This window comes from Belonocnema kinseyi, chromosome 6 (genome assembly GCF_010883055.1).
Source record: "Belonocnema kinseyi isolate 2016_QV_RU_SX_M_011 chromosome 6, B_treatae_v1, whole genome shotgun sequence".
Lineage (NCBI taxonomy): Eukaryota > Metazoa > Arthropoda > Insecta > Hymenoptera > Cynipidae > Belonocnema > Belonocnema kinseyi.
In genome coordinates, this window is record NC_046662.1 from 125,003,062 (window position 1) to 125,029,201 (window position 26,140).

The 26,140-nt window shown below is 32.7% G+C and overlaps 1 protein-coding gene across 15 annotated transcripts in view; it reads left to right on the forward strand.

Moving 5' to 3' along the window:
- Positions 1 to 26,140, forward strand: part of LOC117174109 — an 829,515-nt gene that overhangs the window by 372,053 nt on the left and 431,322 nt on the right. For 12 of the 15 annotated variants that reach the window (XM_033362864.1, XM_033362867.1, XM_033362868.1 and 9 more), the window contains 2 exons: positions 3,647 to 3,868; positions 3,979 to 4,128. The exons of 1 other annotated variant lie outside the window; for it this stretch is intronic. In XM_033362864.1, the coding sequence (XP_033218755.1) occupies positions 3,647 to 3,868; positions 3,979 to 4,128 (372 nt within the window). Of the gene's footprint in view, positions 1 to 3,646; positions 3,869 to 3,978; positions 4,129 to 4,344; positions 4,443 to 21,570; positions 21,741 to 26,140 lie in introns of those variants that run through there. 2 more of the 15 variants (XM_033362873.1, XM_033362877.1) reach the window with 2 other exon arrangements.

Consider the following 26,140-nt stretch of genomic DNA (forward strand, 5'->3'; position numbering starts at 1 on the left):
AACCTATCATTTCGGATAGCTGTGTATATCTTAAGCAATGTGTTCACACAAGTGATTGGCCTGTAATTCTTTGGGTCAGCTAAGTTGCCTATTTTCGGCAGAGCTATTGTGCGCCCTTCCACCAATCACTCCGCAATTGGTTCTTCCGACTTTAAATCTGGGGTGAAAATACAGGGCAAATGCTGATCGGTTAAAGGAAATTCCTTCCACCTAAGTTGCCTATTTTCGGCTTAAGTATTGTGTGCCCTTCCACCAATCACTCCGGAATCAGCTCTTCCGACTTCAAATATGAGGTGAAAATACGGGCCAAATGCTGATGGGTTGAAGAAAACTTCTTTCACCAGAATGTTTTGATACAAGCTGGTCCCGGTGCGGAATAGTTCTTCATCCCTCTTAATACATTTTTCACCTCCTGGGTAGTGGTGGGTGGGCATTCTTTATCAGTTGTTATGAGGGCAACACATAACTCCTTGAAGCTATTTATATTTTCTGAGTCTTCGTCCAGTCTATGCTGCACTGCGTAGACTTCTCTCCAAAATACTTCGACTTCCTGTGGTTTGAGTGAGTGTTCGACAGTAACCGGAGGGTCTTGGAAGAGTCGAGATGGGTCAGAGAGAAACTGTTGATTTTGTCTGACCCACCTCTCCCTCCGCTCTAGACTTCTCTTAGCGTCAGATAGTATCCGTATTCTCTCAACAATATGCTGCCCGATCACCAGCAGCTTTGACTTGTTAAGTGTGAGATAACGGGTCCGGAGTTCGCGCGCGAACTTTCGAACCTTGGCGGTAAAATTCCTGCCAGATGTGATGTAGTCAATCACACACTAAATGCGGGAAGCGTACTGTCTTGCCCAGCCCATCTTTATGGCAAGTTGATGCATTCGTCTTTTGGTCTTATGATCAACCGTTGGTTTTATTTTACGGTTCGCATCGGCCGAAGCTATCACTGCATTATACACACAATAATTGATAGCCCAGAGGTCAAATTCTCCGGAAAAATGTCCACTAAGTTCGCCATCCATTTCAGCCAGATCTTTAGGCTTGAAAGAAACCTTGGTGTTGATGTTTCTCCGGGTCGTAAAGCATCGCTCTTCCTCTTTTAAATGCCTGCCCACGGTTGGTCTGAGTGTCGCCTCTCTTTTTTTGTTGCCGGCTTTTTCTAGCTGTGGTAGAGTAGGCGTTCTCCTTACATAGCCGCTTTTTCGGGGTAGTTCAGCATGGTTTCGCAGACGTTGCTGCGAAAAGTGCGATAGCTCCGGATGTTTCTCGCACCACAGAGCATGCAACCGTGCCATGTAACCCCGTTCAGGGGCCACACTCGCATCGTAGCACTCTAGCAAGTCGTGATTCAGTCGCTCCGTCCACCAAAAGGTCGCGAGATCCCTCCGATCCATCGCATTGAATCAATTTTCATTGGCTCCCCCAGCTCTAGATTGGTCGGCATTGTTGGCCGACCCATAGTCGGGAGCCCTGCTCGTTCTGTTGTTTTGAACCGCACATACACAAACTATGTTTGGTGTTGTCATTGTTTTTCCCACGAGAAGCTAGGGAAAGAAGTTCGTCCATCCTTTTAAAGCCCCGCATGCAAGGATAAGGCTAATTACTCTGAGAGGTCGTCCGGTATCCCAGAGTCACCGTTCTAGACACCTCACCCACGTGCCATTTAGCTTTCGGCACGGTTTTCACACCTCCGCTTGGGGGTTAATTCCTTAAATTCCTTAAACTCCGCGTTCGGTGGCTTTGTCATAGGCCCTTCGGGTTGATCCTAGAGGAATCAAAACCGAACCGAAAAAAATACACACACACACACACACATATATATATATGTAAATGTATTATTATTAAATTAATCATTAACTATTAATTAATTATTACTAATAAATATTCCACTAGGCCGACAGTAATAATTTTTATTGAAAAAAATTTGAAACGGAATTGTTTAAACAAGTTACATTTATTTAAATAATTAAACATTAATGAACTAATGTAAAAAAAATTCCAATAGACGAATAGTAATAATTTTCAGGGAAAAAACAAATTTTCAATAAAAATTATTATAACGAATTTCATTTGTTTCAATAATTAAAAGTAATGAACCATTTTTATTAAATGTTCCACCAGACTAACAGTAATAATTTTGAAGAAAAAAAAGAATTTTCGAAAAAAAAATATTTAAACAAATTCTATTGGTTTAAATAATTTATAATTGATTATCCAATGACAATAAATATTCCACTGAACCAATATTAATAGATTTAAGTAAAAAAAAGACCAGAATCGATTGCTCAAAAAGTCGATTTCATCAAGAATTGATGTTTTTTGTTTAAGGGTAGTTTTCAGGTACTCGCCGTGGTGTGTAGGAGTGTTAACCCCATGTGCCTGATACATGAAATTATTCGTTGGATAATTTTCTACAGGCCACCATAGTTTCTTGACAAATTTTTCAAACCGTCAAAAATTATTCTAAAAACTCAAAAAAGTTATTTTTCCCCATGCATTTTAAATGGGTAACTTCAAGTAAAAACCATCACCTCTTAAAATAACAAAGAAATCAAACATTAGGGAAATTCTTCTTTCGGATTTAGAATGAAAGGGGGGTGGAGGATCGTTGACTCAAAAAGAAAAGGCTTTTTTGAGCCACCCTGATATACGTGGAGCCTTACATTCAAAGCGTCAAAAGCCTCAAACTAACAAGCTAACTTCGAAATTACAAGACCTTGATCTATAATTCGTGTCAGTCCCTTTGCGTATGCTTTAAATATGATTTTTATAATGGTCCTATTGTAATCGTCACATACCGGGCAGTTTTACTTCTTTGCGCAGGCGCGTACCCGCTGGAAAAAATTTCTAAATTTCACCTTGAATTTTTTATTTTTAACCCCTTTCAGCTGGTCTACTTGGTAGCCTCGTCGCAGGTACAAAGGAAACTTCTGATAGCATTGAAAACTGGAATCTGAGTATCTTTAAACAAGTAGCACTTGTACGGCACTGAACAATGCCGTTTTAATCCTTTTTTATCAGCAGGATCATACATAACTGTCAAGGACCATAACAGTAATTATAACCTCCAAAACAATGAGCACTCTGTTAACTTTTAAGTACACCAACCCTATCCGACTATGAACTAAGCTACTGGCGGCGCTGCTCCGCTTCTTGCTGGCAAATGAATTAGTTATAAGGAAAAAATTATTACGTTCAGACTTTCAAACATATGAAAGAATAATACGTAGACCAGTATACGCGTTTTAAAAAAAGTTTGGGGCAAGTGCCTAAAATCTTGTAAAAAAGGTTATCTGTACTATAAACGTATGTGACAAAAGATAATTCAATATCACTAAATTGCTATTGTCGATGCTTTGACCTTTAGTTGAAAAAAATCTGTAAACAAGTGTGCGGAATATACAAAGATCGAACACGTAGCGCGTGGTAAATACACTGTCGAGCGCGAAGCACGAAAACCAAAAATCGCGCGGTGACTTTCATTTAAAAATGCAACGAAATTTGCTTATTATGTAATAAACATGAAATGTAAAAAGAAAATTACACAATAGTAAATTAGAGCTTTCTGAAGGCAAATACAGTTGAAAATACAGTTGAATAGTAATTATAGTCTGCATTTATTTCAATATTATATTCTTTAATTTAAGGAATCCGGTGATGAAGATTTGGTGACGGTTGATGTGGGAAAAATATTTCTAGAATCAGAAAGAATGCTTCACGCATTTGAAAATTATTGTACTCGCCAAGGTGGCGGAAGTCTCCTCCTACAGAACTTGGAAAAAGAAAAAGAGCTCCTTAGGATATTCCTTAAAGTATCACAGATGGAAAACACTGTTCTGCGTAGAATGAATCTCAATTCTTTCCTGATGGTAAATCTTTTTGGTCAAACCTGTATAATTACCGTATATCAATTGTAAATAAACTACCCATCTTTATTGGGAGAACTGTTGTGGATATTAACAAATTTCAATTTTTGAAGGTTCCGGTTCAAAGGGTAACAAAATATCCTCTTCTTCTTGCTCGACTTTTAAAAGCAACTCCATCAATTCGTTCAGATACGCAGGAGGCAAAAAAAAGATTGAAGCAAGCCCACAGCCAAATTGAGTTGCATTTAGAGCACATGAATGCTGTAAGTAGAAATTAACATAAATAATAAGAGTCTTGAGCCATAGCTTTAAAAATTTCTAAATGTGAGTAGCGGAAAGAATAAACGAACAATCTGGTAGGCCAAAAACGCACAATCTTTGTTAATGAAATGCTATTTGAGGTGGCAATGGACACCATAAGTAAAGTATACTATTTATCAGCTTCAAGTGTTGAACCTTTAGATGATCTGGCTGTACAGGATATTGCTGAGTTTGTATACGAAGATTCTACGACTCACATATTAACTTCGATGTGGTAGTTAACAGAAGAATTGACGGACTGAGAGTAAATGCGGTGTAGAATAAGTTGCAGAAGAGAAGCGGTTTAAGTTTTCCGGTAAACACAAAGAATATTTTGAAAAATGACGGGGGTGGAAACGGAATGAATAAGCGTCAAAGTAGAAGCAAACTAAAATTATTTCGCGGTGAAAAACGTTTTTGCACTTAAATATGCTTTGACTTTCAGTTTGAACTCAACTTGCTTTTACACACAATCTCAAATTTAAAACCTATTTACGGTCACCGGAAAACCGTAGCTTTTTAAATTTTTATGTCATGTATTAATATTGTGATGTTGCATTTTTCATTTTCAGCTTTTATCAGAGTTTTCTTATTAATTTCATAATTTTTAAGTAAGGAGTTCCAATTTTAATTTAATTTTTTGATCTCATATTATGTTATATTAAAAAAACGTTGAACATTTTGTACATTTTTTGTAGCTTGTCAATACTACATCACTTTACCGTAAAAGCTTTTTATTTTATCATTAGATCTAATAATTCAAAAATAATGTTTTTATATTAAAATTAATATTAATATTATACCTTGTCGCAGAGGGGCGGAGACTGAGGGATTTCTTTTTGCCTCCTAAGACGGCGTTATAGCCATCGAAGTTTACCGTAAGCGCATTGTGAATGTACATGTAAGCGATAGCAACTGTCGAGCGTGTAAGCAAGAGCCAGAAGCACTTGGACATGTTACCATTTTTCCATACGCCCAGAGAGAAATGTAGTCCGTTGCGGAGAATAATCAGTGTAATCTTTACTGGAATTTCTCATTTTCCACCAGGAACTAGGAGCGAAGCGTCGATCGCCCTCTTCTCTTCTCTAGCCAAAGAGGAGAAGAAAGCAGGTCAGCGTCTTCTCTTCGCAGTACTCGAGTAGAGTGACTTAACTTGGTGTCATGAGTTTCGTTATGGGGAGAAGAAAAATGATCTCGGAGAGTCTCCTATCAGAACGGTTAAAATATGTGTGGCCATATGTAGCGCTCGACTCTGCTTGCGCAAAGAAAGGGAAACAGGGTGAAACTCCAAACCTTGCAATGCGCCACGCGAAAATCTCAGGACTAAACGTCACAATGCTTGAATTGAATAGTGCAGGAAAGGCGCCTTTCTCGGCTGCCAAGAGAACTCGTAGCGAGACTGGATGCTGCTCGAATCCTCTGCATTGAAGAAGCTCGCTGCGAGCTTCGCGAGCCTTGCCTAGAAAATAGGCATGCGTTTATATAGTGCATTTTTTGTTGGAAATTTATTTCGATTGGTTTGCCAGTGATATTCCAGAGCAATAAATTGACATATGTGACCGTCCGCGAAATAAGGGACCTTACGCGCCAAAAATCGATTTTTAGATTTTTACACCAATCGATAGTTGTTGAGTTGCTCTTTCATTTCCAAAAATCTGAAATTTTTTAAGTTGATTACTTTTTTTATTATTAAGCTGCAAACATAGGCATGATAAACGTAGTCGGAGACCAAACGAGAGGCTTACGAAATCCAGCCCCACTACTTACCACTGCAGTTGTTATGCGCTGTGCCCGTAAACTCCACTCGCTCGCGCCTGAAGATGTAGTGGTAAGTGGTGTAGGTGCCTGCTTGCGGACTCGGCTACGATCGTCCGTACTGTAAAATTCAGCTTTAGCGCGTAAGATCCCTTTCTTTGCGTACGGCCACATATAATGAACAATGTGATTTCTACAATAATTTTTTTCACATTTTATTATATTTTTTTTTATTATATATCCTTCACTTCTGAAGAAACATTTCAACTTTCTACCCAATTAGTTTAATTTTAAAGCAAAATTATGAATTACATTACATTTGCAAGCAAAGTAATGATTCTTTAAGTATTAAAAATAATTTTTAACTGCGCACTTGATTTTTGAACGAGTTAGTTCAATTAATAAGATTTATTTTCTAGAAACAAATTAATTTAATTTTTCATGTACTTCAGTTATGGACGTTCATATGAATGGAATAAAAAGATATTATTTTTCTAATTGTTTTTTTCTTAAATCAATTATAAGGGCAAAGAATAATAATCTGTCGGCAAGAATTTTTGAATATACATGTTTTTAAACAGTTACCTACCCTTACACGTCACCCATTATTCAGACCTGTCTAATAGAAGATTGATTGTCGATATTTAAAAAATAAAAACGTCTGAAATCCTCTTTTCTTACCTCACGAATGATGGAGTCGGTGAGAATTTTTAGCAAGACCCCTAAAAACCACCATTACTATATCCAAACCTGAAATATTAAGAATGACAAGTTTGATTGTCGATATTTGAAAATATCAAAATATCAAAAATCCGCTTCTTTTATCATGAGAATAAGGGATCAGTGAGAATTTTTGGCAAGTCCCCTAAAATATCACCCTTCCTATACCCACACCTACAACGTTAAAAATCACAAGTTTGATTGTCGATATTTACAAATATAAAAACGTCATAATCCCCTTTGACATTCTCATCAGAAAAACACGTTTTTACGTCGGTGTCTGTCTGTCCAGCGTCGTCTTCGTTTTTTTTTAAATAAAATTTTAGATAAAAATTTAACAAACTTTAAACAAAGCAAAATACGAAAATAGATAGATCGACAAAAATTGTGCAACTAAAAGATATCTACAAATTTGTCATGAACATAGCGCCACGGGTTGATGTACATTGACTTACGATCCAAGTCGAGATTGGCAAACCGTACATAATTTTCACATCACGCTCACTTTTTTCCCCTGATGATAAAAGATTTAAAACTTTTCGTAAAAACTTCTTTCTAAGATCCGGCGATTATTGCATCCGCCCCTTCAATTGTGAATTTTTTTCATGCTGATTTACCATAGAATTATTCATGAAAAAATATATTTTTGCTCAGTCTTAAATGAAAAGTAATTACATTTTGAACCGAATAGATGAAATTTAAACTGGCTAAATTTATGAATCACTTAAAAATATAATTTAAACAAAAAAAAGAATTTTCAACTAGAGATGAATTATCATAAATGTATATGAATCTTCAACAAAATATATAAATAGATTAATTACAGATCATATGTAATATAAAAATTGAAAAGTAAAGTTCAAGTTAAGCCCATAAATACTGTGATGTATTTAACTATATAGGGTGTGACGCAGTGCCATCGGATGAAATTTATATTCTGCTGTATGAGCGCTCCGAACAATGAAACTCTTCTCCTCCTCGTTATAATGCTGCCTATAGATCTTGGGAACAGTTCAGATATCGAATAACGTATTTATGATACGAGTAAGCGCTCGCTAGTGATGAACTCGAAATGATTTCCGCCTGCGATCCTAATCGGCGACCTTCGCCGCTTTCGCGCGTTCACGAAAAGGCTCGCATCTGGCAACGTCGAGTTTCCCGGTGGACTCTCGATCACTCAGTCTCAACTCTCGCGAAGTTGAGCATTCTCGCTCGTAACGCTGAGAAAATATAAACATGAGAAGAGTTGGCGAGGAGCGGATTTTCCGCTCTTCACGTATTTCGTTCTCAGGCACTGTTTTCCACTACCAAACGTATCAGTGCTACAAAGTCTGATATTGTTCTGCAAGTTCTAACGACCAGGATAATTTATGCGATTTAATTCTCGGACCAGCGGATGTTAATATCACGGCAAATGAGAATGAAAAATTAGCGAAATATCAAGCTCTTCATTTCGAGCTGAGCAGGCTGTACCAACGGCGGTTGACTTTCAGATTTAACCAAAAGGATCATTCGCCATTTATTACGTAAATCTTCAATAATTTTTTATATCTTTTTTTATCACATATGAACGATTATTCTATTTATAATTAAAAAACGTTATAGATATGAGTAAATATATCAAAATAGGAAACACTGACGAAATGATTATACCATGATCTCAGTATTGATCGACACTATCCAGCCAGCGCTATCGACGCCATATTGGCTACTCTCAGCTGCTCTCTTGTCATCTCTTCTAAAATCGCCGAAACCCTTCAAAGCGTTTGCGCATCGCCGCATCGCATTTCGCGCACTGTGAAGGCTACAAAGTCTATATCGTGGTTTTCATAATCGACTGCCTTGGAGGTATAAAATCTTCACTTCTTAGACAACTAAAAAATCCCGGCTTGCCAGAATCAGGTAATATTCTGCAAGCATCATGCAGAAATGCTTCTTTTTGGCCAAAAATTCAATTCTTCGAGTTAAAAATTGATGATATTAGTTATAAATTATCTTTTTGTGTTAAAAATCAACTATTCCAATTACATATTTTAATTTTAATTTTTAAAATTCATCACTTTGTTTGAAAATTTAACTATATATTTGAAAGTTAGTTTTTTTTATTGAAAGTAATTTTTTTAACGGAAAATTTGACTTATCTATTTGAAAATTCCATAGTTATTGTAAATCACAGAATAAAAGCGAATAAAAAAAATTCTGTAAATTCAGATCAATTTTATTACTTGAACACCAATAAGAAATCCTAAAGAAATTTTTATAATTTTTGCTGAAAAATCACAAACAATATATAATGATAAATAATATATAATTGCAAATGATATATAATGAGATAAAAGTTGGATTGTATCAAAACTTAAAATAAATTGTAATCTATTTTAAATTGGCTCGTGCGAAAAACGTTTCGTTCGCTAAATAATCACCTCTCACGTGTATCGAAATGTACTATTCTACGAGACTACAGGGAAAAACGAGTTGAGTTACGACCGCGAGGGGAAACAGTTTAGGCGTATGATCAATCAAACCGTTGTTACGCTAATACTTTTGAAATTCGCTTTTATTCCTCTACTAATTCTATGTCGCATTTAGTCTTGACCCGTCAACTTTCATTTTGGCACCACAGTATCCGAATACGAACCCAAACAACACCGAACTCCCAGAAAATGTTAAGTGTCTCGAAGTGAACTTTGAACGCGCTCTAATGGCTTTTCGAGATGTAAAGCCAACTTCAAGGCACTTTCTACCAAAACTTTAGATCACGAAGGCCATACTGATACTAATAAGTCACCTTGGCACCCATACGTCCATTATACTTGATTCAAATCGTGTTATATCTCTTACGCAGGCGAATACACTATTGTATACTGCGCAACAAAGTGCCACAGTCATGGCACTATGATTAAATTCTAGACCATAGAGTAATAAAGCCGCCTGTCAAATAGTTAGAAATGATACACCATGCAAGAAGAGAAGTTAAGGCGAAATCAACTAAATAAGATGCAATTATGGAAAGCTAACGAACGACGTTATTTACTCCTTCCGACAGAGGCTTTATATCCTGATTCCTACACTGTTAAAAATGTTTGGAAATCTACAACACTTACACAAGACTTCTGCGATACAAGCGTTAAGCAAAATTGCAAACATGGTATTGGAATAAAGAGATTGCAATGCATGTATTGTAAATCTTGTAAATCATGAAGTCACCGTCCAGCATTCCAATATATGAATTAGGGCGTTTGTAAGACAAAAATTGTGCATGCGGAAATCACAAAATTAACGGAATTCAAAGAATTTTCGGAATTCACGAAATTTATGGAATTTATGATGTTCACAGCAGTCACGGAATTCGCAAAATTCATCGAATTCAAGGAACTCCCAAAATTTATTGAATTCGCGGAATTTATAGGATTCAAGGATTTCAAGAAACTCACAAAATTGATCAAATGCATGGAATTTATGGAATTCGAGGAATTCATAGAATTCAAGATATGCACAGAATTCAAGGAATTTACAAAATTTAAGGAACAAACATAATTTTAGAAATTCAAGGAAATCATGGATTTCAAGGATTTTAAAGAATTCATTAAATTCATGAAAATCACGGAATTCATAGAATTAAAGGAGTGTTCGATGGCATTCATGAAATTCACAGAATGAATGAGATTTATGGAATTGATACAATTGAAGGAATTCCAGGAATTCACTGAATTCAAGGAATTCTCTGAATTCAAGGTATTCACAGAATTCAAGGAATTCACGAAATTCAAGGAATGCACGGAATTGATGGAATTCAAAAAAATTTGTGGAAGTCCATGAATTCCATACATTCCGTGAATTTTCTGACTTCCATGAATTCTTGAATTCCACAAACTACGAGAATTCTTTAAATTGCATGAATTGGACGATTTCCCTGATTTTCTTAAACTCATTAAATTTGTTGAATTTTACGAATTCTGTGCATTTCTTGAATTCTGTGAATTTCATAAGTTCGTTGAATTCCGTAAATTCCTTATATTCCGCAAATTCCATTAATTCTTTGAATAGTATAAGTTCCTTGTATTTTGTGCAAACCGTGAATTTCTCGAATCCTGTGAATTCCGCAAATTGTAAACATTTTGCAAATTCCCTTATATTCTTGAATTTCGTTAGTTCCATTTATTCTTTGATTCTCTTGAATTCCTTGTATTTCGTGTGTGCCGTGAATTCCGTGCTTACCGTGAAATCCGTAAATTCCGTGAATTCCTTGAAATCCATAAATTCTGTTATTTCCATTTTTTTTTTCAATTTTGCGTTTCAACAGGTGTCAAAATATCCTGCAGCAACTCGAGCCGAAATTTAGATCCTACTTTCAAGTTGCAGCTCCTTATGAGAACCTGCTTTGACGCTATTTAAACTTATAGCCTCTGATTACAAATTTGAACTCCTAGAGAATGAAATATTAGAGCCTATTTTGAGGCTGTAACACCTCCCTGGCGCTACTTTAAATCTTTAGAGCATACATTTTTATAACTTAAGACCCGACTTTGACGCTGTTTAACCTTCCCTTTAATACTGGGCCTACATTGAATCGTTTGAGCCTAAAATGTTCGAACTTCATAAAAATAAAGTAAAAATTATTTTGAACTTAGTTTTATTAAACTAATTGGTCATCTTAATGTCGTTAATTATTTATATCTAAATCAATACTTCTTTGAAATATTTAATCACAGAAAAAAATTTTCTCTTAACGGCAAATACTGAAAATTTGTATGAGAATGATATTCATCATGATAATTACTAAATATTATCGATCAATAAGTCATTATAAATATTTTTATCAATAATTAATGAAAGTGTGTGTTTAAGCAGTCATTTAAGTGATGCAGAATCACAACGAATTATAAGAATAAAATATTTTCTATCGCTAACAACAAATATAATGAATGAAATAAAAAAATTGAAAAATATATTGAAATATATATTTAATAATTATAATTAAATTTATCGTTTGTTATTAAATTTTTATTAGAGTATTACAGTTAATTTATTTTTAACATGATTTCACGGAGCAAATCATTTTTTTCCAAGGAACAGTACCACTTTTCCAATGGTTTGGTCATTTTCGTTACTAACCATTATTAATGAAGAGTTTCTGAAAAATTTTCTTAGAGAAATATGACTATTTACGTGTCTACCACTTGATTTAAGAGAAAAATCATTTCTTTTTGTGAGAAAATGTTTCCTGTTTTAAGTTTTGTATCATACTAATTGGAGACTAAGAACAGCCAAATTTATGTAAAATAATTGACTACTGATCTTGAATTTTGAAGCGACGAGACAACTGGGTATGAAACCAGTACTGTTCTAGTTAATAGAAACTTATTTTTTATAATTATTAGGTTGAATCTTGAACTAAATATTTGCACTTTTTAGTATAATTGGATTAATTATGATGCTGAACGACTTTTTAATAATATTTGCTTAATAAAGAGATAAAAATATATTTTTATTTTAATTCAGCAAATACTCAGTGCGTGCATGCGATCTCGAGTTCGTTTCTTAGTACTTGCGGATTTTTCAGTGCACTATGCTTTAGCGTCATAATCAAAAAATTACATTTATAATAACTGGTGTGAGATTATAGAGAACCTGCTTTGATTCCACAAGTCCTACAGTATTACTTTAAGCTTTGAAAGAGGGTCTGATGTGTCTGAAATACAGGCCCTAGTTTGACGCTAAACGTGGAAAACAGCCGATTTCTGACACTTTTAGCGTCAAAATAGAGTCTAAATTACATGGAAATCTCTGCTTATTTAAAACCTACTTTAAAGCTCACAGCGCCTACTAAGGTAGGATTTATGGCTTCAAAATAGGGCTCAAAATACGACTCGGGAAGTATGGTATGATACAGAAGTTTGTCTGGCTACTGGACTTTCATTATAAAATTCCAATGCATGTGGGGTACAATACAAAGCGTTAACTTACGTTTCGCAAATGGACTTTCAATATATGTAATGGAAGTTGCCAACAGAAATTTTTAACTGTGTAGGTTAAGCAGAAACAAAAAATGTAACACCAGAAAAGATCAAAAAAAGTCTTTTAAGGGCATGTGACACAGCCAAATACCTACATTAAAGACCTCAGTTCGTCAGTTCACTGAATATTTTTGTGAACCTGAGAACTTTTTTCGTAAATAAAATATCGAGCTGAAACTTGAGAAAACGTATAAGATTACAATAAAGTACGTTTAGGTACTTCATTTGTGTAGGAACTTCACTGAAAATTATTTGATCTTTTTTCTGAACCTCGACATTTTTTGAACGTTCGAACTTTTTGTATACATAAAATATCGGTCTCAAACTTTGAGAAATGCAAAAGCCAAAAGAAAACTAGGTTAAAGTACAAAGTTTAGTAATAAAAGATGTACAAAAAAATGTTAACTAAACCTTATCCGGCACACCACAAAGGACTCACAACGTAGGACAAGCCAGCTGTTAAAGCCTCGTCTAGTGGCCGCTGCTACCAATGGAATTGATAGTTATAATTCTTGTTTTTTACATCTTTTATTATTAAACGTTATACTTTAACATAGTTTTCTTTCGGCTCTTGCATTTCTCAAAGTTTGAAACCGATATACCTAAACGTACTTTATTGTACTCTAATACATTTTCCAAAGTTTCAGCTCGATATTTTATTTACAAAAAAAGTTCTTAGGTTAAAAAAACATTTAGTAAACTGATAAATTGAGGTCGGTAATATAGGTACTTGGCTGTATGACATGCCCTTAGTGGGATTTATTAGACTGGAAAAATGGGATTCCATTTTAGAGCCACAATTTGGAATATTTTTTCCTGCTTTTTTGCATATGGCATCTAAATGTTGGTCTATTTTGCTAACTAGCACCGGTTTTTGTAAAAAATAAATGAGATACAGATCGGTTACAAAAACACAAAGTGTGAAAGCATGCATTGATTCAATTTTAATTAGTAGAATTAGTTTATTCATATCAATGGAAAAAAGTACAAACAAGATTCATAAAAATCGGTTAATATTTGTAGTAATACTAGAAATTTTTAAGTGCACACGAAATTATAGCCAGATACGTCGTAGCGTTTTGAATCATGCGGATCGGTTAATAATAGCAGTAAAAATGGAAGCGTTGATGTCAATACAAAACTGTAGCTTTGCCGACAAACTGACACCTAGCCCTTCAATCTAAATAATAAGCATTTTATTTAAACTGCGGATTAAAAATTGTTATTAAATTTAAATATCAAGCTTTACTAAATAAATTAGCAGTGTGCTAGTTACCAATGTGAGAAAAGCGTACTAAAGCAATGTCCTAATTGACTTCGGTCGATAAAAATGATCATTTTCATCTTGCAAACTGGAATTTCAACTCTCTAAGTTTAAAATAGTGAACATTTTACTAATTGAATTAGTGATTGAATGAGTCACTGCTGAAATAGTGATTTTTTGGCTTTTCACTATTGAATTAGTTGTCTTCAACTGTAAAAATAGTGATAATTTCACTATTTCCAATTAGTGTATTTTATTTTACTATTATTTAGTGGTTTAATTCACTATTTCATTAGTGAAGTCGAGATCGAAGCCGTGATCACGCCTAATGATGGACTCGCGCCAACCCGCGCTCACGTCTCGTTTGCATCTTTTCATCGTTTACATTTTTCAGCTTGCATCATTTTTCTGTCTACGAGCGTAAACAAGTTTAAAATAGGTTTTTGCTACAGAAAATGAGCGCTGTGTTCGTTTTCAGGTTACGAAATTCAGCTTTCCATTCATTTCTATAGAAATAAATTGAAAGCTGAATTGAGATTTTTCCTTAGTAATTACAGTATCAACATAAATTAATGTAATTTTTATATATAAATTATAGTTTACTCCTATAACTTGTCTTGTAATATAGTTTACTGTTGGGGTTATTGGTTGACTCCAGCAAATGTTTTATTTAAATATGCATGACAATTTTAAGTGTCGTGGTGTATTGTTATTGATGATTTTAAATGAATTTATTATTAGGTATTGATTACCCTAAGGTATATGCGTCATCCACGCCGATATGGCCAATGAGTTTTAGGAGTACGACAGCCTAACTGCGGAAGAGTTAGCCAGAGCGCTAAAAGGGGATCAGGATGTCATAATTGATTTTGACTACTTAATTAGTGATTTTCTACTATTTAAGAGTAGATACTTTACCTCTCAAAACCACTATTTGCTTAGTGAAATTTCACTAATTCAGATTTAGATAGAAATGATGAACATTGAAAAACGATTAAATGGAAAATGCACTGTAAGAAAAATTTGTGGTAAATTTCCCATACATGTATTGGAAGTAATTAACCCATGCAAGTATGGAAATTTTCCCATACTGAGGTATGGGAAACTTTTCATAAATGGATTGGAGTTTTGCCATACATGGATCGGAGCGTTTCCATACATGGTTCAGTTTTCCCATGCCTTTTTGGCATTTTTCCCATACTCTAGTATCGACCAAATTCCATACGTAGATGGGACTTGTCCCACAACCTGCATTTTTAAAACGGGTAAATGAAAAACAAAATTTCGATATAATGATCAAATATAATTAAAATATCATCATATAAACACTGGAAAATGTAACTTCTATAAAATTATACCAATTAACTGAAAATCAATGTTTAGAAATAAAATCAACTTCCATTCCTATGCAGTACATCAATTTCTGCACTTGACGATCTACCGTATGAAGTTTCCTCTTATTCCTCCCCCACTTCTGGCCCCCTTAGGGCTGATTTTTTTAAATATCCTGCAAAAATAAAAAAAATAATCATAACATTTGCAGGTTATACAACATAAAATAATAAATTTAATATTGTCTGTCCTACTTCACACAAATAAAAAGGCCTGGTTTATATTCGAGAAACATTAGTCGAATTTTCGAGAGTACAAACATGGAGAAAATTGAATAGTCAAAGTTAGAAGGTCAAAATTTAGAGAGCCAGACATTCCTTCTACATGGTCGAACGATCCTTCCAAAATTTTGTCGGCGCAGTAAAAAATACTCTCATTTTATGGCCAGTCTGACTTTTATGGAAATTGTGTACGATTATCAGTCTTAAAAATTAAAATTCTAATGATTTAAAAAAAATTACTTTCATCACATTTCTTCTCAGACTGAATGCCCGCTTTTAATCGGAAGAGGTTCAATTATTTTCAATAAAAATTATTATATCATTTGATAAAAATGTTGTGAAAAATTTTCTCTGAAGTTGGCGTGGATAGAAGTTTTATAAAAAAAAATGTGTTTTCTGACCTTTCTTATTTTTATTTTTTTAATGTATATTAATCTGCTTTATCTTTTGGGAAAAATCATATGCTGAAAAACGATAAAAGAAATATATATTTCTGAAACTCATCCATAAGGTTAAAGCCAAATGTGTACAACCGTTTGATAGAATTTTTGGATTTTTTTTTGTATAATTTGAAATGCGATTCTACATAGTGTTTTACTAACTAATAAGGATATTTTTATAATTTTATTTCTGAAGTCTATTCCCTAAGCAATATATTTAAATAAAATGTAGGAATATTTATAAAATTATGACTATTTTTAATTTCTAAGATTAATATATACAGATTATAGTTTTTATGTGAAATTTCACGACGGTTTTTTGCACCATGTTTGACGTAGGACACAATCAAGGGAAAATATTCTAAAAGTACGTTACTTAGTTATTAAGATACTATACAAAAAGGTAATTTTAGAATTGTTTTTTCCTTTTAAAATCACGAGATATTTCCTCATAAAATTAAATTTATTAAATTTATTTTACAATTATTTATATGACAATTATTTTACAATGGAAATCAAATTATAAAAACGAAATTTTTTATTATTGACATGAGTGTTTTAAGAATTAAAGGTTTCGTAAAGTTTTCATATATTAAGAAAGCATATTATTATTATTATTATTATTATTATTATTATTATTATTATTATTATTATTATTATTATTATTATTATTACACCATTAAGCCATTTCCCTTTCGGGGTAGGCGTCACTCACTCGGCAGGGGAAAGGAGTAGTGTGTGGAAGGGATAGAGATTTTTTAGATTGATTCAGAATTCTCGTGCTATTTAAGTAAATAACACGTTCGTTCCGCAACACTGCTCCGACCCAGGTTGCTGATCAATCCCTCCAGCAATCACCCCAAGCGAAGAACCTCACGAAGTCGTTATGTAAGGTTCCCCACTTTGGTCCATTAGTAGCCAAGGTCTTTGTTTCTGGCGTCATTCACTCTACTGACACTCTTTTCATTAACTATTTGCCGCCATACTTTCCTGCCCTGGCATACTTCTCTAGCTCCTTTTATGTCCATGCATTTTTTCATGCAGGCTCTCGTGTTTCTGTGACTTCTTATGTCTCTTCTAACTAGGGTCTCATTCACACATTCTAACCATTCTTTCCGCGGTCTACCTCTGGGCACGCTGCCATTTACTTTACCTTGATACACTTGTTTCGTTAGTCGTTCATTTGGCATTCTCTCAACATGTCCGAACCATCTTAACCGATTTCTTTCCCATGTGTCTACTAGCGTCTCTTCTGCACCACATTCCTTTGGAATTATCTCGTTACTTACTATGTCCATCAGGGCTTTCCCGCATATTATGCGCATGAATCTCATATCAGTTGCGTTAATTTTACTCTTATCTTTCTCTTGATAAGTCCATGTATCGCTACCGTATAGTACAGTCGGTACAAATATAGAATTATGTATTGTCATTATAGCTTTATTTGAGATATTTTTACTTCTGATAAGGGGACCTGCTCTACCAATAACCTTCTTACCTTCATTTATTCGTCTATCTAATTCCTCATCTATCTTCCCGTCCCTAGTAAATAAGCTACCAAGGTATACGAACTTATCAACTTGTTCAATTCTCTCATCATTTAATAAAATATTGCATAGTGGTTTCTCACTCTTTCCTTCGAACACCATAGTTTTTGTTTTATTTGCGTTAATTTTGAGGCCCATGCTCTTCATGCTTGCATCTAGTTTATTCAACATTCTTTGTAGGTCTTCGATAGACTCTGTCATAATAACCTTATCATCTGCGAAAGCTAACCCTCGTACCTTTACTGTTTCGAGATCCACACCCTCTTCGTCGAATAGAGCCATTCTTAAACACTTGTCCATCAATAATATAAATAACCATGAAGACATAACGCATCCTTGTCTAACTCTTTGAATAATATCGAAACAGTCACTCAGTTTCCCATTCACTCTTACACTCGCTTTGCTACCTGTATATATTGTTTTTATAGCTTGTAGGATCCATTCATTGACTCCACACTCTTTCAGGACTTCCCAAAGTTTACTTCTATCTACCTTGTCAAAAGCTTTTTCTAGGTCAACAAATGCACAGAAAACTTTCTTTCCTACTCTCAAACTTTTTTCTGTTATTTGCCTTGAGGTCAAGTAAATAATTTTTCCGCTTTTTCTCTTAAAATCCCCAAAATTTTGATTATAGCCTAAAATAGCATGAAAAGAGATATGTCAAAAAAGAACAAATAGGACATTAAAGATTTTTATTTTATTGAATATTACTAAATATTAGGAAAAAATCGAGTCTTCTTAAAAGATGTTTAGAACATTTAGAAGTTTGGAAGAAATCAAGAAATATTTGATAAATTTTCGGAAATGTTTGCAAATTTTTAAATATTTCTAATACATTAAACGCGACTTGAATTCCTCAAATTATTTTTAACTGATTACAATTTTTCTTAAAATTTTGAAATTTCATTCAAAATGTAAAAAAATGACTTATAATCTTCTAAATTTTTTCCAGGAATTTTAAGAAAAATATTTTTATCTCCATGAAATCTTTCGGAATTCCTTTAAAGTTTCTAAAGTTAATATTTGAAATCTTTAAAAATCTTAATTTCGAACAGATTTCAGATTTAAAATTTTATTTGAATCTCTTCCATTATTCTAAATATTTCTTGAATTTACAGTTTGATTTAAAATCTTCCACACTCTGCTTTTAAATTTTATGAAGTCCTTTGATATGTTTAGAACCCTTTTTAACTTTTCTATGAATTAAATTTTTTTGAATAAAAAAGATTTACAAATTTTCAAGCGAATGATAGGGAAATAGGTCTTTTTTTTCTAATCTTGTCAGACCTTCTATTCTTTAAAAACAATTCACATTTTTCCGGATTTTCTTTTCATTTTGCCAAATCAAATAAAAATTGCCTTTAAATTTTTTCAGTTTCCTTTTAAAATGATCTCTTAAAATTAATTTTTTGAAATAAATAGGTATTTCGATTATTCCTAGAAACCTAATTTTTTTTTTTTAATTTTCGTGGAATCTTAAAAAATTCCTAACAAATTGTTACAAGTTTTATTTATTTTTATATCATTTCAAAATTTCTGAATAACTCTTAAACTTACTCAAATTTGAAAGCACATTTTTTAAACTAACATTAACTTTTTAAAAAGTTACGTAAGAAAGCTTAATAAGAATTAAGTTCCTTATTTTTGCTAAAATTATATAACAATGGCAAAATTGCAACATTTTACTACACACTCTTTGACACCCTTTTCAAAATTTTTATAAAATAATAAAAAAGATTTGTGGTCTTTTTCAATTTTGTTTCAGAAATCATTCCATTTCATTTTTGATTAAAAATGTATCTTTTCTAAGTAAAAATCCAACTACATGTTTAAAAATTAAACTAATCTGCTGTCAATTCAATTTCTTTTTTGTACAAAACATTTTTCAGTTGAAAATTTATTTCTTACATCGAAAATTAAAATTATTTTGCAGAATATTAAATTTTTTATCTGAAAATGTAATTATTATTTTTTTGGTTAAATACTTATTTTTTACTTTTAATATTCATTTTTAAAGTTGAAAATTTAACGATTCGATTCTATTCTTCTTGTTAGAAATTCATCCATTTTAATTAAAAATTAATTCCGTTGTTGAAACATGCATTTTTAGATAAAACTTCTTTTCTTTTGGTTTTGAAATGGTTTAAAGTGAAACCATACAAATTTTTAATAAATTGTTACAACTTTTAGTTATTTCTGAATCGTTTTAAAATTTCTGAATATCTCCTAAACTTACTCAAATTGAAAAGCACATTTTTTAAACCAAGTAAACTTGTAAGAAAATTGTGCAACAAAATTGCACGAGAAGGATAGATAAAAATTAAGTTTTCTATTTTTCTAAAATTATATATAACATGGCAAAATTGCAAAATAATCTACACACCCTTTTACACTTAATTTAAAAATTTTAATGAAATAATAAAAAAATGTTGTGTTTTTTCTCAATTTTCTTTTAGAATTCATTCCATTCCATTTTTGTTAAAAAATATATCTTTTCTAACTGAAAATCCAAATATAGGTTTAAAATTTTAACTATTCTGGTGTAAAATTGATTTTTTTATTCAAAATATTTTTCAGTTGAAAATTCCTTTCTTACATGGAAAATTAAACTACTTTCAAGAAAATTAAATTTTTTATCTAAAAACGTAACTATTCTATTTTTGGTTAAATACTTATTTTCTAGTGATAACAATCATTTACAAAAATCAACATTTAACGATTTTGTTGATCGTTTTTTTCTTATAATGAAAATTGACAATTCTCAGTAAAAAAAATTAATCAATATTGGTAGAAACTTGTTCTTCTTTTTTAAAAATTGATCTATTTTAACCAAAAATTCATTTTTTTGTTAAAAATGCATTTTTTGATGAAACTTCTTTTCTTTTCGTTTGAAATGGTTGAAAGTTCACGTATTTTTTTGGAAATTCCACTATTTTGATTAAAAATTTTTGCAAAATCCTGTTAAATAAAACAAGAATTCAACGACCAAATTTGTATCACAGCGAATAAACAAAAAGAAAAAATCCTATTGTAATCTGAAAAAAACAAAGAACAAATAAAATTTTCGGACAAAAATAAAAAAGAGGAAAGAAAAATGAGAAGGCACCCAACCACATCTCCTTCCTTTTCTTTTTCTTTCTTTAGTCTTTTTTATTTTTATTATCATCAAATCACAATAAAATAAAAATAAAAAGCATCAATAAATAAATTTGCATTAACAACTTTTCGGTACTCGTGCAGTACCCTTATCCTTTTTTTTATTTTTGTTCGAAAATTTTATTTGTTTTTTTTTCAGATTACAATAGGATTTTTGGGTTTTTGTTTTTTCGTTGTGGTGCAAATTTGGTCGTTGGATTCTTGTTTTATTTAACAAGATTTTGCATCAATTTGATTATTGAACGTTAAATGGGATTTTTAATTTGGATATTGGTCTAATTTAAATTTCTCAAATTTAAAAATTTTTGTTGTAAATTTATTTTTTTAAATGATAATGTAACCGTTTTTCGTTGAAAATTTATCTATTTGGTTAAAAATTCGTTTTTTTGTTGTTGTTTTAAAATTGATTTCTAAAATTTTAAATTTCTGTTTTCTGTAGGTAATTATTTGTTTGCAAATTCGAATTTCTGTTTGAAAATTTTAGTATTTTTTTTGAAACCTTGATTTTTTGGGGTTGATCATTATTTTTAACTGACAATGTAACTATTCAAATTTCCCTTAAAACATTATTTTTTAATTGAAATTCAAATATGCGGTTGAAAATTCATGTATTTTTTTTCCAATTTTGTATTTTTTGTAAGAAGTCTTTTTGTACGTAAATGCATTTCTTTGGTTGAAAATTGGACTATTTTGTTGTAGATTTAATTGTTTTTTATTCAAGATTAATTTTTTTAATGCAAATTTAATTGTTCCATTTTTTGTTAAAATTTAATCTTTTTTAATCAACAATTAATTTCTTTGGTTGAAAATTCCATTTTTTTTATCTGAAAATTTAACTAGTCCATTTTTGGTTCAATGCTTATTGTGTCAGTTTAAAATTCGTTTAAAATTAGTTTCAGTACTCTTCAAACCGACGGGGAATGATTGTTTGGATGCTAAAAACTAATGAGAAGTTCGAATGGCTGCTCCTGAGTGATGCAAAAGTTGACTGGCAGGCTGTCAAACATGCTGAAGATTCGAGTGAAGAAACGTTGCCTTAGTACTGTTGAAGCCCATTGTTGCGAACTGTGAATTTCCTTAAAAAAGTGAGGTTTTTGTAGTTTCTTTTTTTCATGTACATATTAGTTTTAGAGAAGTATCCTATAGATGAAAATTTTAGTTAATGAAAAGGACAAAACTTTCATTCGGTTGCTGATTAAACTGTCAGTCAACTTTGTAACTAATCAGGAGCTGCCAGTCAAATTCTTTGTTAGTTGTTTGCACCAAAACAATCGTCCTCAATGGGTTTAAAAAGTAATAAAATAACGTTTTTTCACTAGAATTTTCGACATGCTAAACAGTCTTCCAGTCAAATTTGGCACCACTGAAGAACAACCAATCAATTATAATCTTACTTTTTAGCACCTAAAAAATCATCCCCAATACGTTTGAGAAGTACTAAAATGACAGAAATTTTCGTCATGTCATTTTTTATATGCTTGACAGTCTGCCAATCAACTTTAGCACCACTAAGAAGCTGCCAGTCAAATTTTTTGTTAATTTTCAGCATTCAAACAATCATTCCCAATGGGTTTCAAGAGTACTAAAATGACGTTTCTTCTCTAGAATTTTTGGCATGTTTGACAGCCTACCCGTCAACTTTGGCATCACTCAGGGGCTGTCAGTCAAACTTCTTGTTAGTTTTTAGCATTCAAAAAATCATTTTACGTGGGTTTAAAGAGTAATAAAATTAACTTTTTTAACTCGAATTTTCGACATGTTTGTCAGTTTGCCAGTCAACTCTGGCACCACCGAAAACCTGCCAGTCAAACTTATTGTTAATTCTTAGAATTTAAACAATTATCCCCCGTAGGTTTCAAGAGTACTAAAATAGGTTTTTTCACTGAAATGTTTGACCATTTTAACGATAAATTGTTGCAAAATGCACTAATAGCTGTTAGTCAGTCAACCAATTTCGAACTGTTGACTATAAAAACAAAAGAATCTGAAATTTTATTGAGTTGCAAGCTCCCGGACTACAAGAAGTCCAAAAGGAGCCATGAATTAGCTGAAAAAATTCGGATTAGCTTATGAACGTGAGCTTAAACATTATTTGAATTTCAAAGGAAAATTCGTGATAAAATTATAATAAAAATAAGAATAAAAATAAACATTATATTGTGCGCGAGCACAATTTAAAAGTTCGAGTATACCTAGAGTATACCTTGTCGCATTTCAGTATATTTTCCACACATTTAGAGAAATGTGTGTCCACGTGGATTCTAGCCCGACCCCCCCCCCCCCCCCCCACGGTCCCCCTTGTGGACAAGCGTGGAATTTTGCCATACTCTTCCTTTCCCCTAAAGTGTCCACGTGCTATATGGATGGCCCCTAATGTTATTCGGGATTTCAAAACCAAAATAAATTTGAGGAGCAGCTCATTCAGTCGGAAGAGGGCGGATTCCGGCTCGTGCATTTTCGGTTTTACACGAGGCTGGTCTTCGCAACATTTAACAGAGCCAACTCACCGACACGCCAAAAGAAAAACACCCGTAACTACCCGCAGACCGACAAACACAAAATATACCAAACAATGCAACAATGAAATGGGAAGATCTAACCTTGTTCGGCTCGCACAAGCCTACACAAGTTAACTGCATGTGCGCGCGCAAAGCAAATTATCGGTCTTAGGTTTCGCACCGCATAGTGTCGATTGTTTGTTTGTATCACTCTAACCTCAAAATCTCAACTTTGACATGATTTTTCGCCTTTCGTGGTATACAATACTATTTGATATTTGTTTGAGAGGTGATTTTTAGCGAATGAGACTTTCCTCACTAGCTTCGCTCGTGCGAAAAACGTCTCATTCGCTAAATAATCACCTCTCACACACGTATTGAAATGTCCAGTGAAATTTTACGTTTAGATTAAGACTTTCACATCTCCTCGGTGTAATTCGTTAGTATTTTCAACACTGGGAAGTTGCATGTAATTTTACATGCGCTGGGATAAAAAAGCAGCTACCGTTTTTTTAATCGTTTTAGAAAAGATTTATCTTCAATAACAGTTTCATAAATTTCGGGATCCTGTAATTTATTCACTTCTCTTAAAAGTCTTCGACATTGCTTGCCTTCAAAGACATCGCCTTGATAGCTTTTATGAATTACATCTTTTTTGGTCACAACAAAGATTTTCGCCTCCTGCTATAGTATAGTATACTACTATACTATAGTATAGTTCACAAAAGCTATCAAGGTGATGTCTTTGAAGGCAATCAATGTCGGAGACTTTTACGAAAAGCGGATAAATTACAAGATCCCCAAATTTATGAAACTGTTGGGCAATACCTATTGCAGCCTTGCATTGCTTCATTTAGGGCAATGGACACAATTGTAGAATCATGCGTTTCTAAAAAGCAAGTGGTATCCGTGATTTCGATACAATTATCAGTATACTCCACAATGCTCTGAAAAGCACAGATTTTTCTCAAACCGTCAAAATCCATGTTATTTCAGGAGGAATAAATAACGTATTATTTTTCAAAAGATTACAAACGAATTCAAAACTACAGAATTTGGTATTACAGTTAATAATGTAATTTAGGGTCCTATAACTTTCAAAACACGAAATTTTAAAAGATTTTTATTTAGTTTAACAATTCAACATGTTTACTAAATTGCATACTAAATGAAGTAAGCCTAATTCTTAACGGTAACGAAAAGATAGCTTAATCTTTATAGAACCCATCAATTTAAAACAAGCCGTCATGCTCTTAAATAACGATGGCTTAGGAGTGTGGTCTGATCGGGCTGAACAATCGATCCACACAGAATTCCTTAAATTTTTGGAAATAAAAAATAAATATTATCGAAGATACATTTTTCCCAAAACGATTAAAAAAAGCGGTAGCTGCTTTTTCATCCCAGAACATGTAAAATTACATTTATTAATTCATAATTAAATTCCTTAGTTATTATTTGTATTAATCCCTTCGTTGGCATTAACGAAAAATTTGTCAAAATTTTCCGTTTCCTGTGTGACATTGACGCAAAATGCGTCAATCTTCTTTTTTTCTATTCAACTTACTCCGAATTTGTATTCAAGTCTTGCACGGGGGTTTTTGGGGTCTCTGAATTCGAATCTGAAGTCAAAATCATACAATTCAAAATGGCGGATCCAATATGGCGGACGAAAATACAAAAAAACGGGTCGATTTGGATAAATCTCGGTACTTACGGGTTTTTGGGGTCGCTTAATCCGAATATGAAGGCAAAATTCGAAAATTTAAAATGACGGCTACAATATGGTGGACGAAAATACAAAAAAGGCTCAAGTTGGATAAATCTCGATACTTACTTGTTTTTGGGGTTGCTGAATCTGAATCTGAAGTCAAAATTTGGAAATTTAAAATGGCGGACGAAAATACAAAAAACGGCTCGATTTTGATAAATCTTCGTACTTAAAAATTGGAAAATTGAAAATGGGCCGACTAAACCATACAAAGTAAATTCTACTGTTGACTTCGTAGAATTTACTAAACGGAGTAGTAACAAAACATATAGTAGTATTAGAAGTAGAGTAGTAACATCCGACATTTAAAATTTTCAAATTTTGACTTCAGATTCGGATTGAGCAACCCCAAAAACCTATAAGTGCCAAGATTTATCTAAATTGAGCCTTTTTTGTATTTTCGTCCACCATATTGGATCCGCCACTTTAAATTTTCGAATTTTGACTTCAGTTTCGGGTTCAGCTACCCCAAAAACCCATGAGTACCAACATTGATCTAAATCAAGCCGTTTTTTGTATTTTCATCTGCCATATTGGATCGACCATTTTGAATATCTAAAGTTTGACTTCAGATTCGGATTCAGCGATCCCAAAAACCCGAGGGTACAAATTTTCAGGATAACAAATATTCCTGCCATTTTGAGCTCTTTTTGTCGAATTCTCTCTGCTAACGAATTCTCTCACAACTCAGTTGTGACTGCTCATGCTTTTGTGATATTTTTTTATAGGTATACCCATTATAGTTGGAGGGTTTGGTAATTATTTAGTTCCTTTAATATTAACAGCTCCTGATATAGCGTTTCCTCGATTAAATAATATAAGATATTGACTTTTAATTCCTTCTTTATTTTTATTATTAGCTGGAATATTAGTTGATGAAGAAGCAGGTACTGGATGAACTGTTTATCCACCTTTATCATCAAATTTAGGTCATCCAGGAATTTCTGTTGATTTAACAATTTTTTCATTACATTTAACTGGAATTTCTTCAATTTTAGGATCAATTAATTTTATTGCTACAATTTTAAATATACGACCTAATTTGATACAAATAGATAAAATTCCTTTATTTGTTTGATCTATTTGTTTAACAACAATTTTATTATTAATACTAAATTTTAATTTTATAATTGAATTAATTACATAATTTAAAATTGAATACTGATAAAAATCGGCTAAAAACTTACTTTTTAA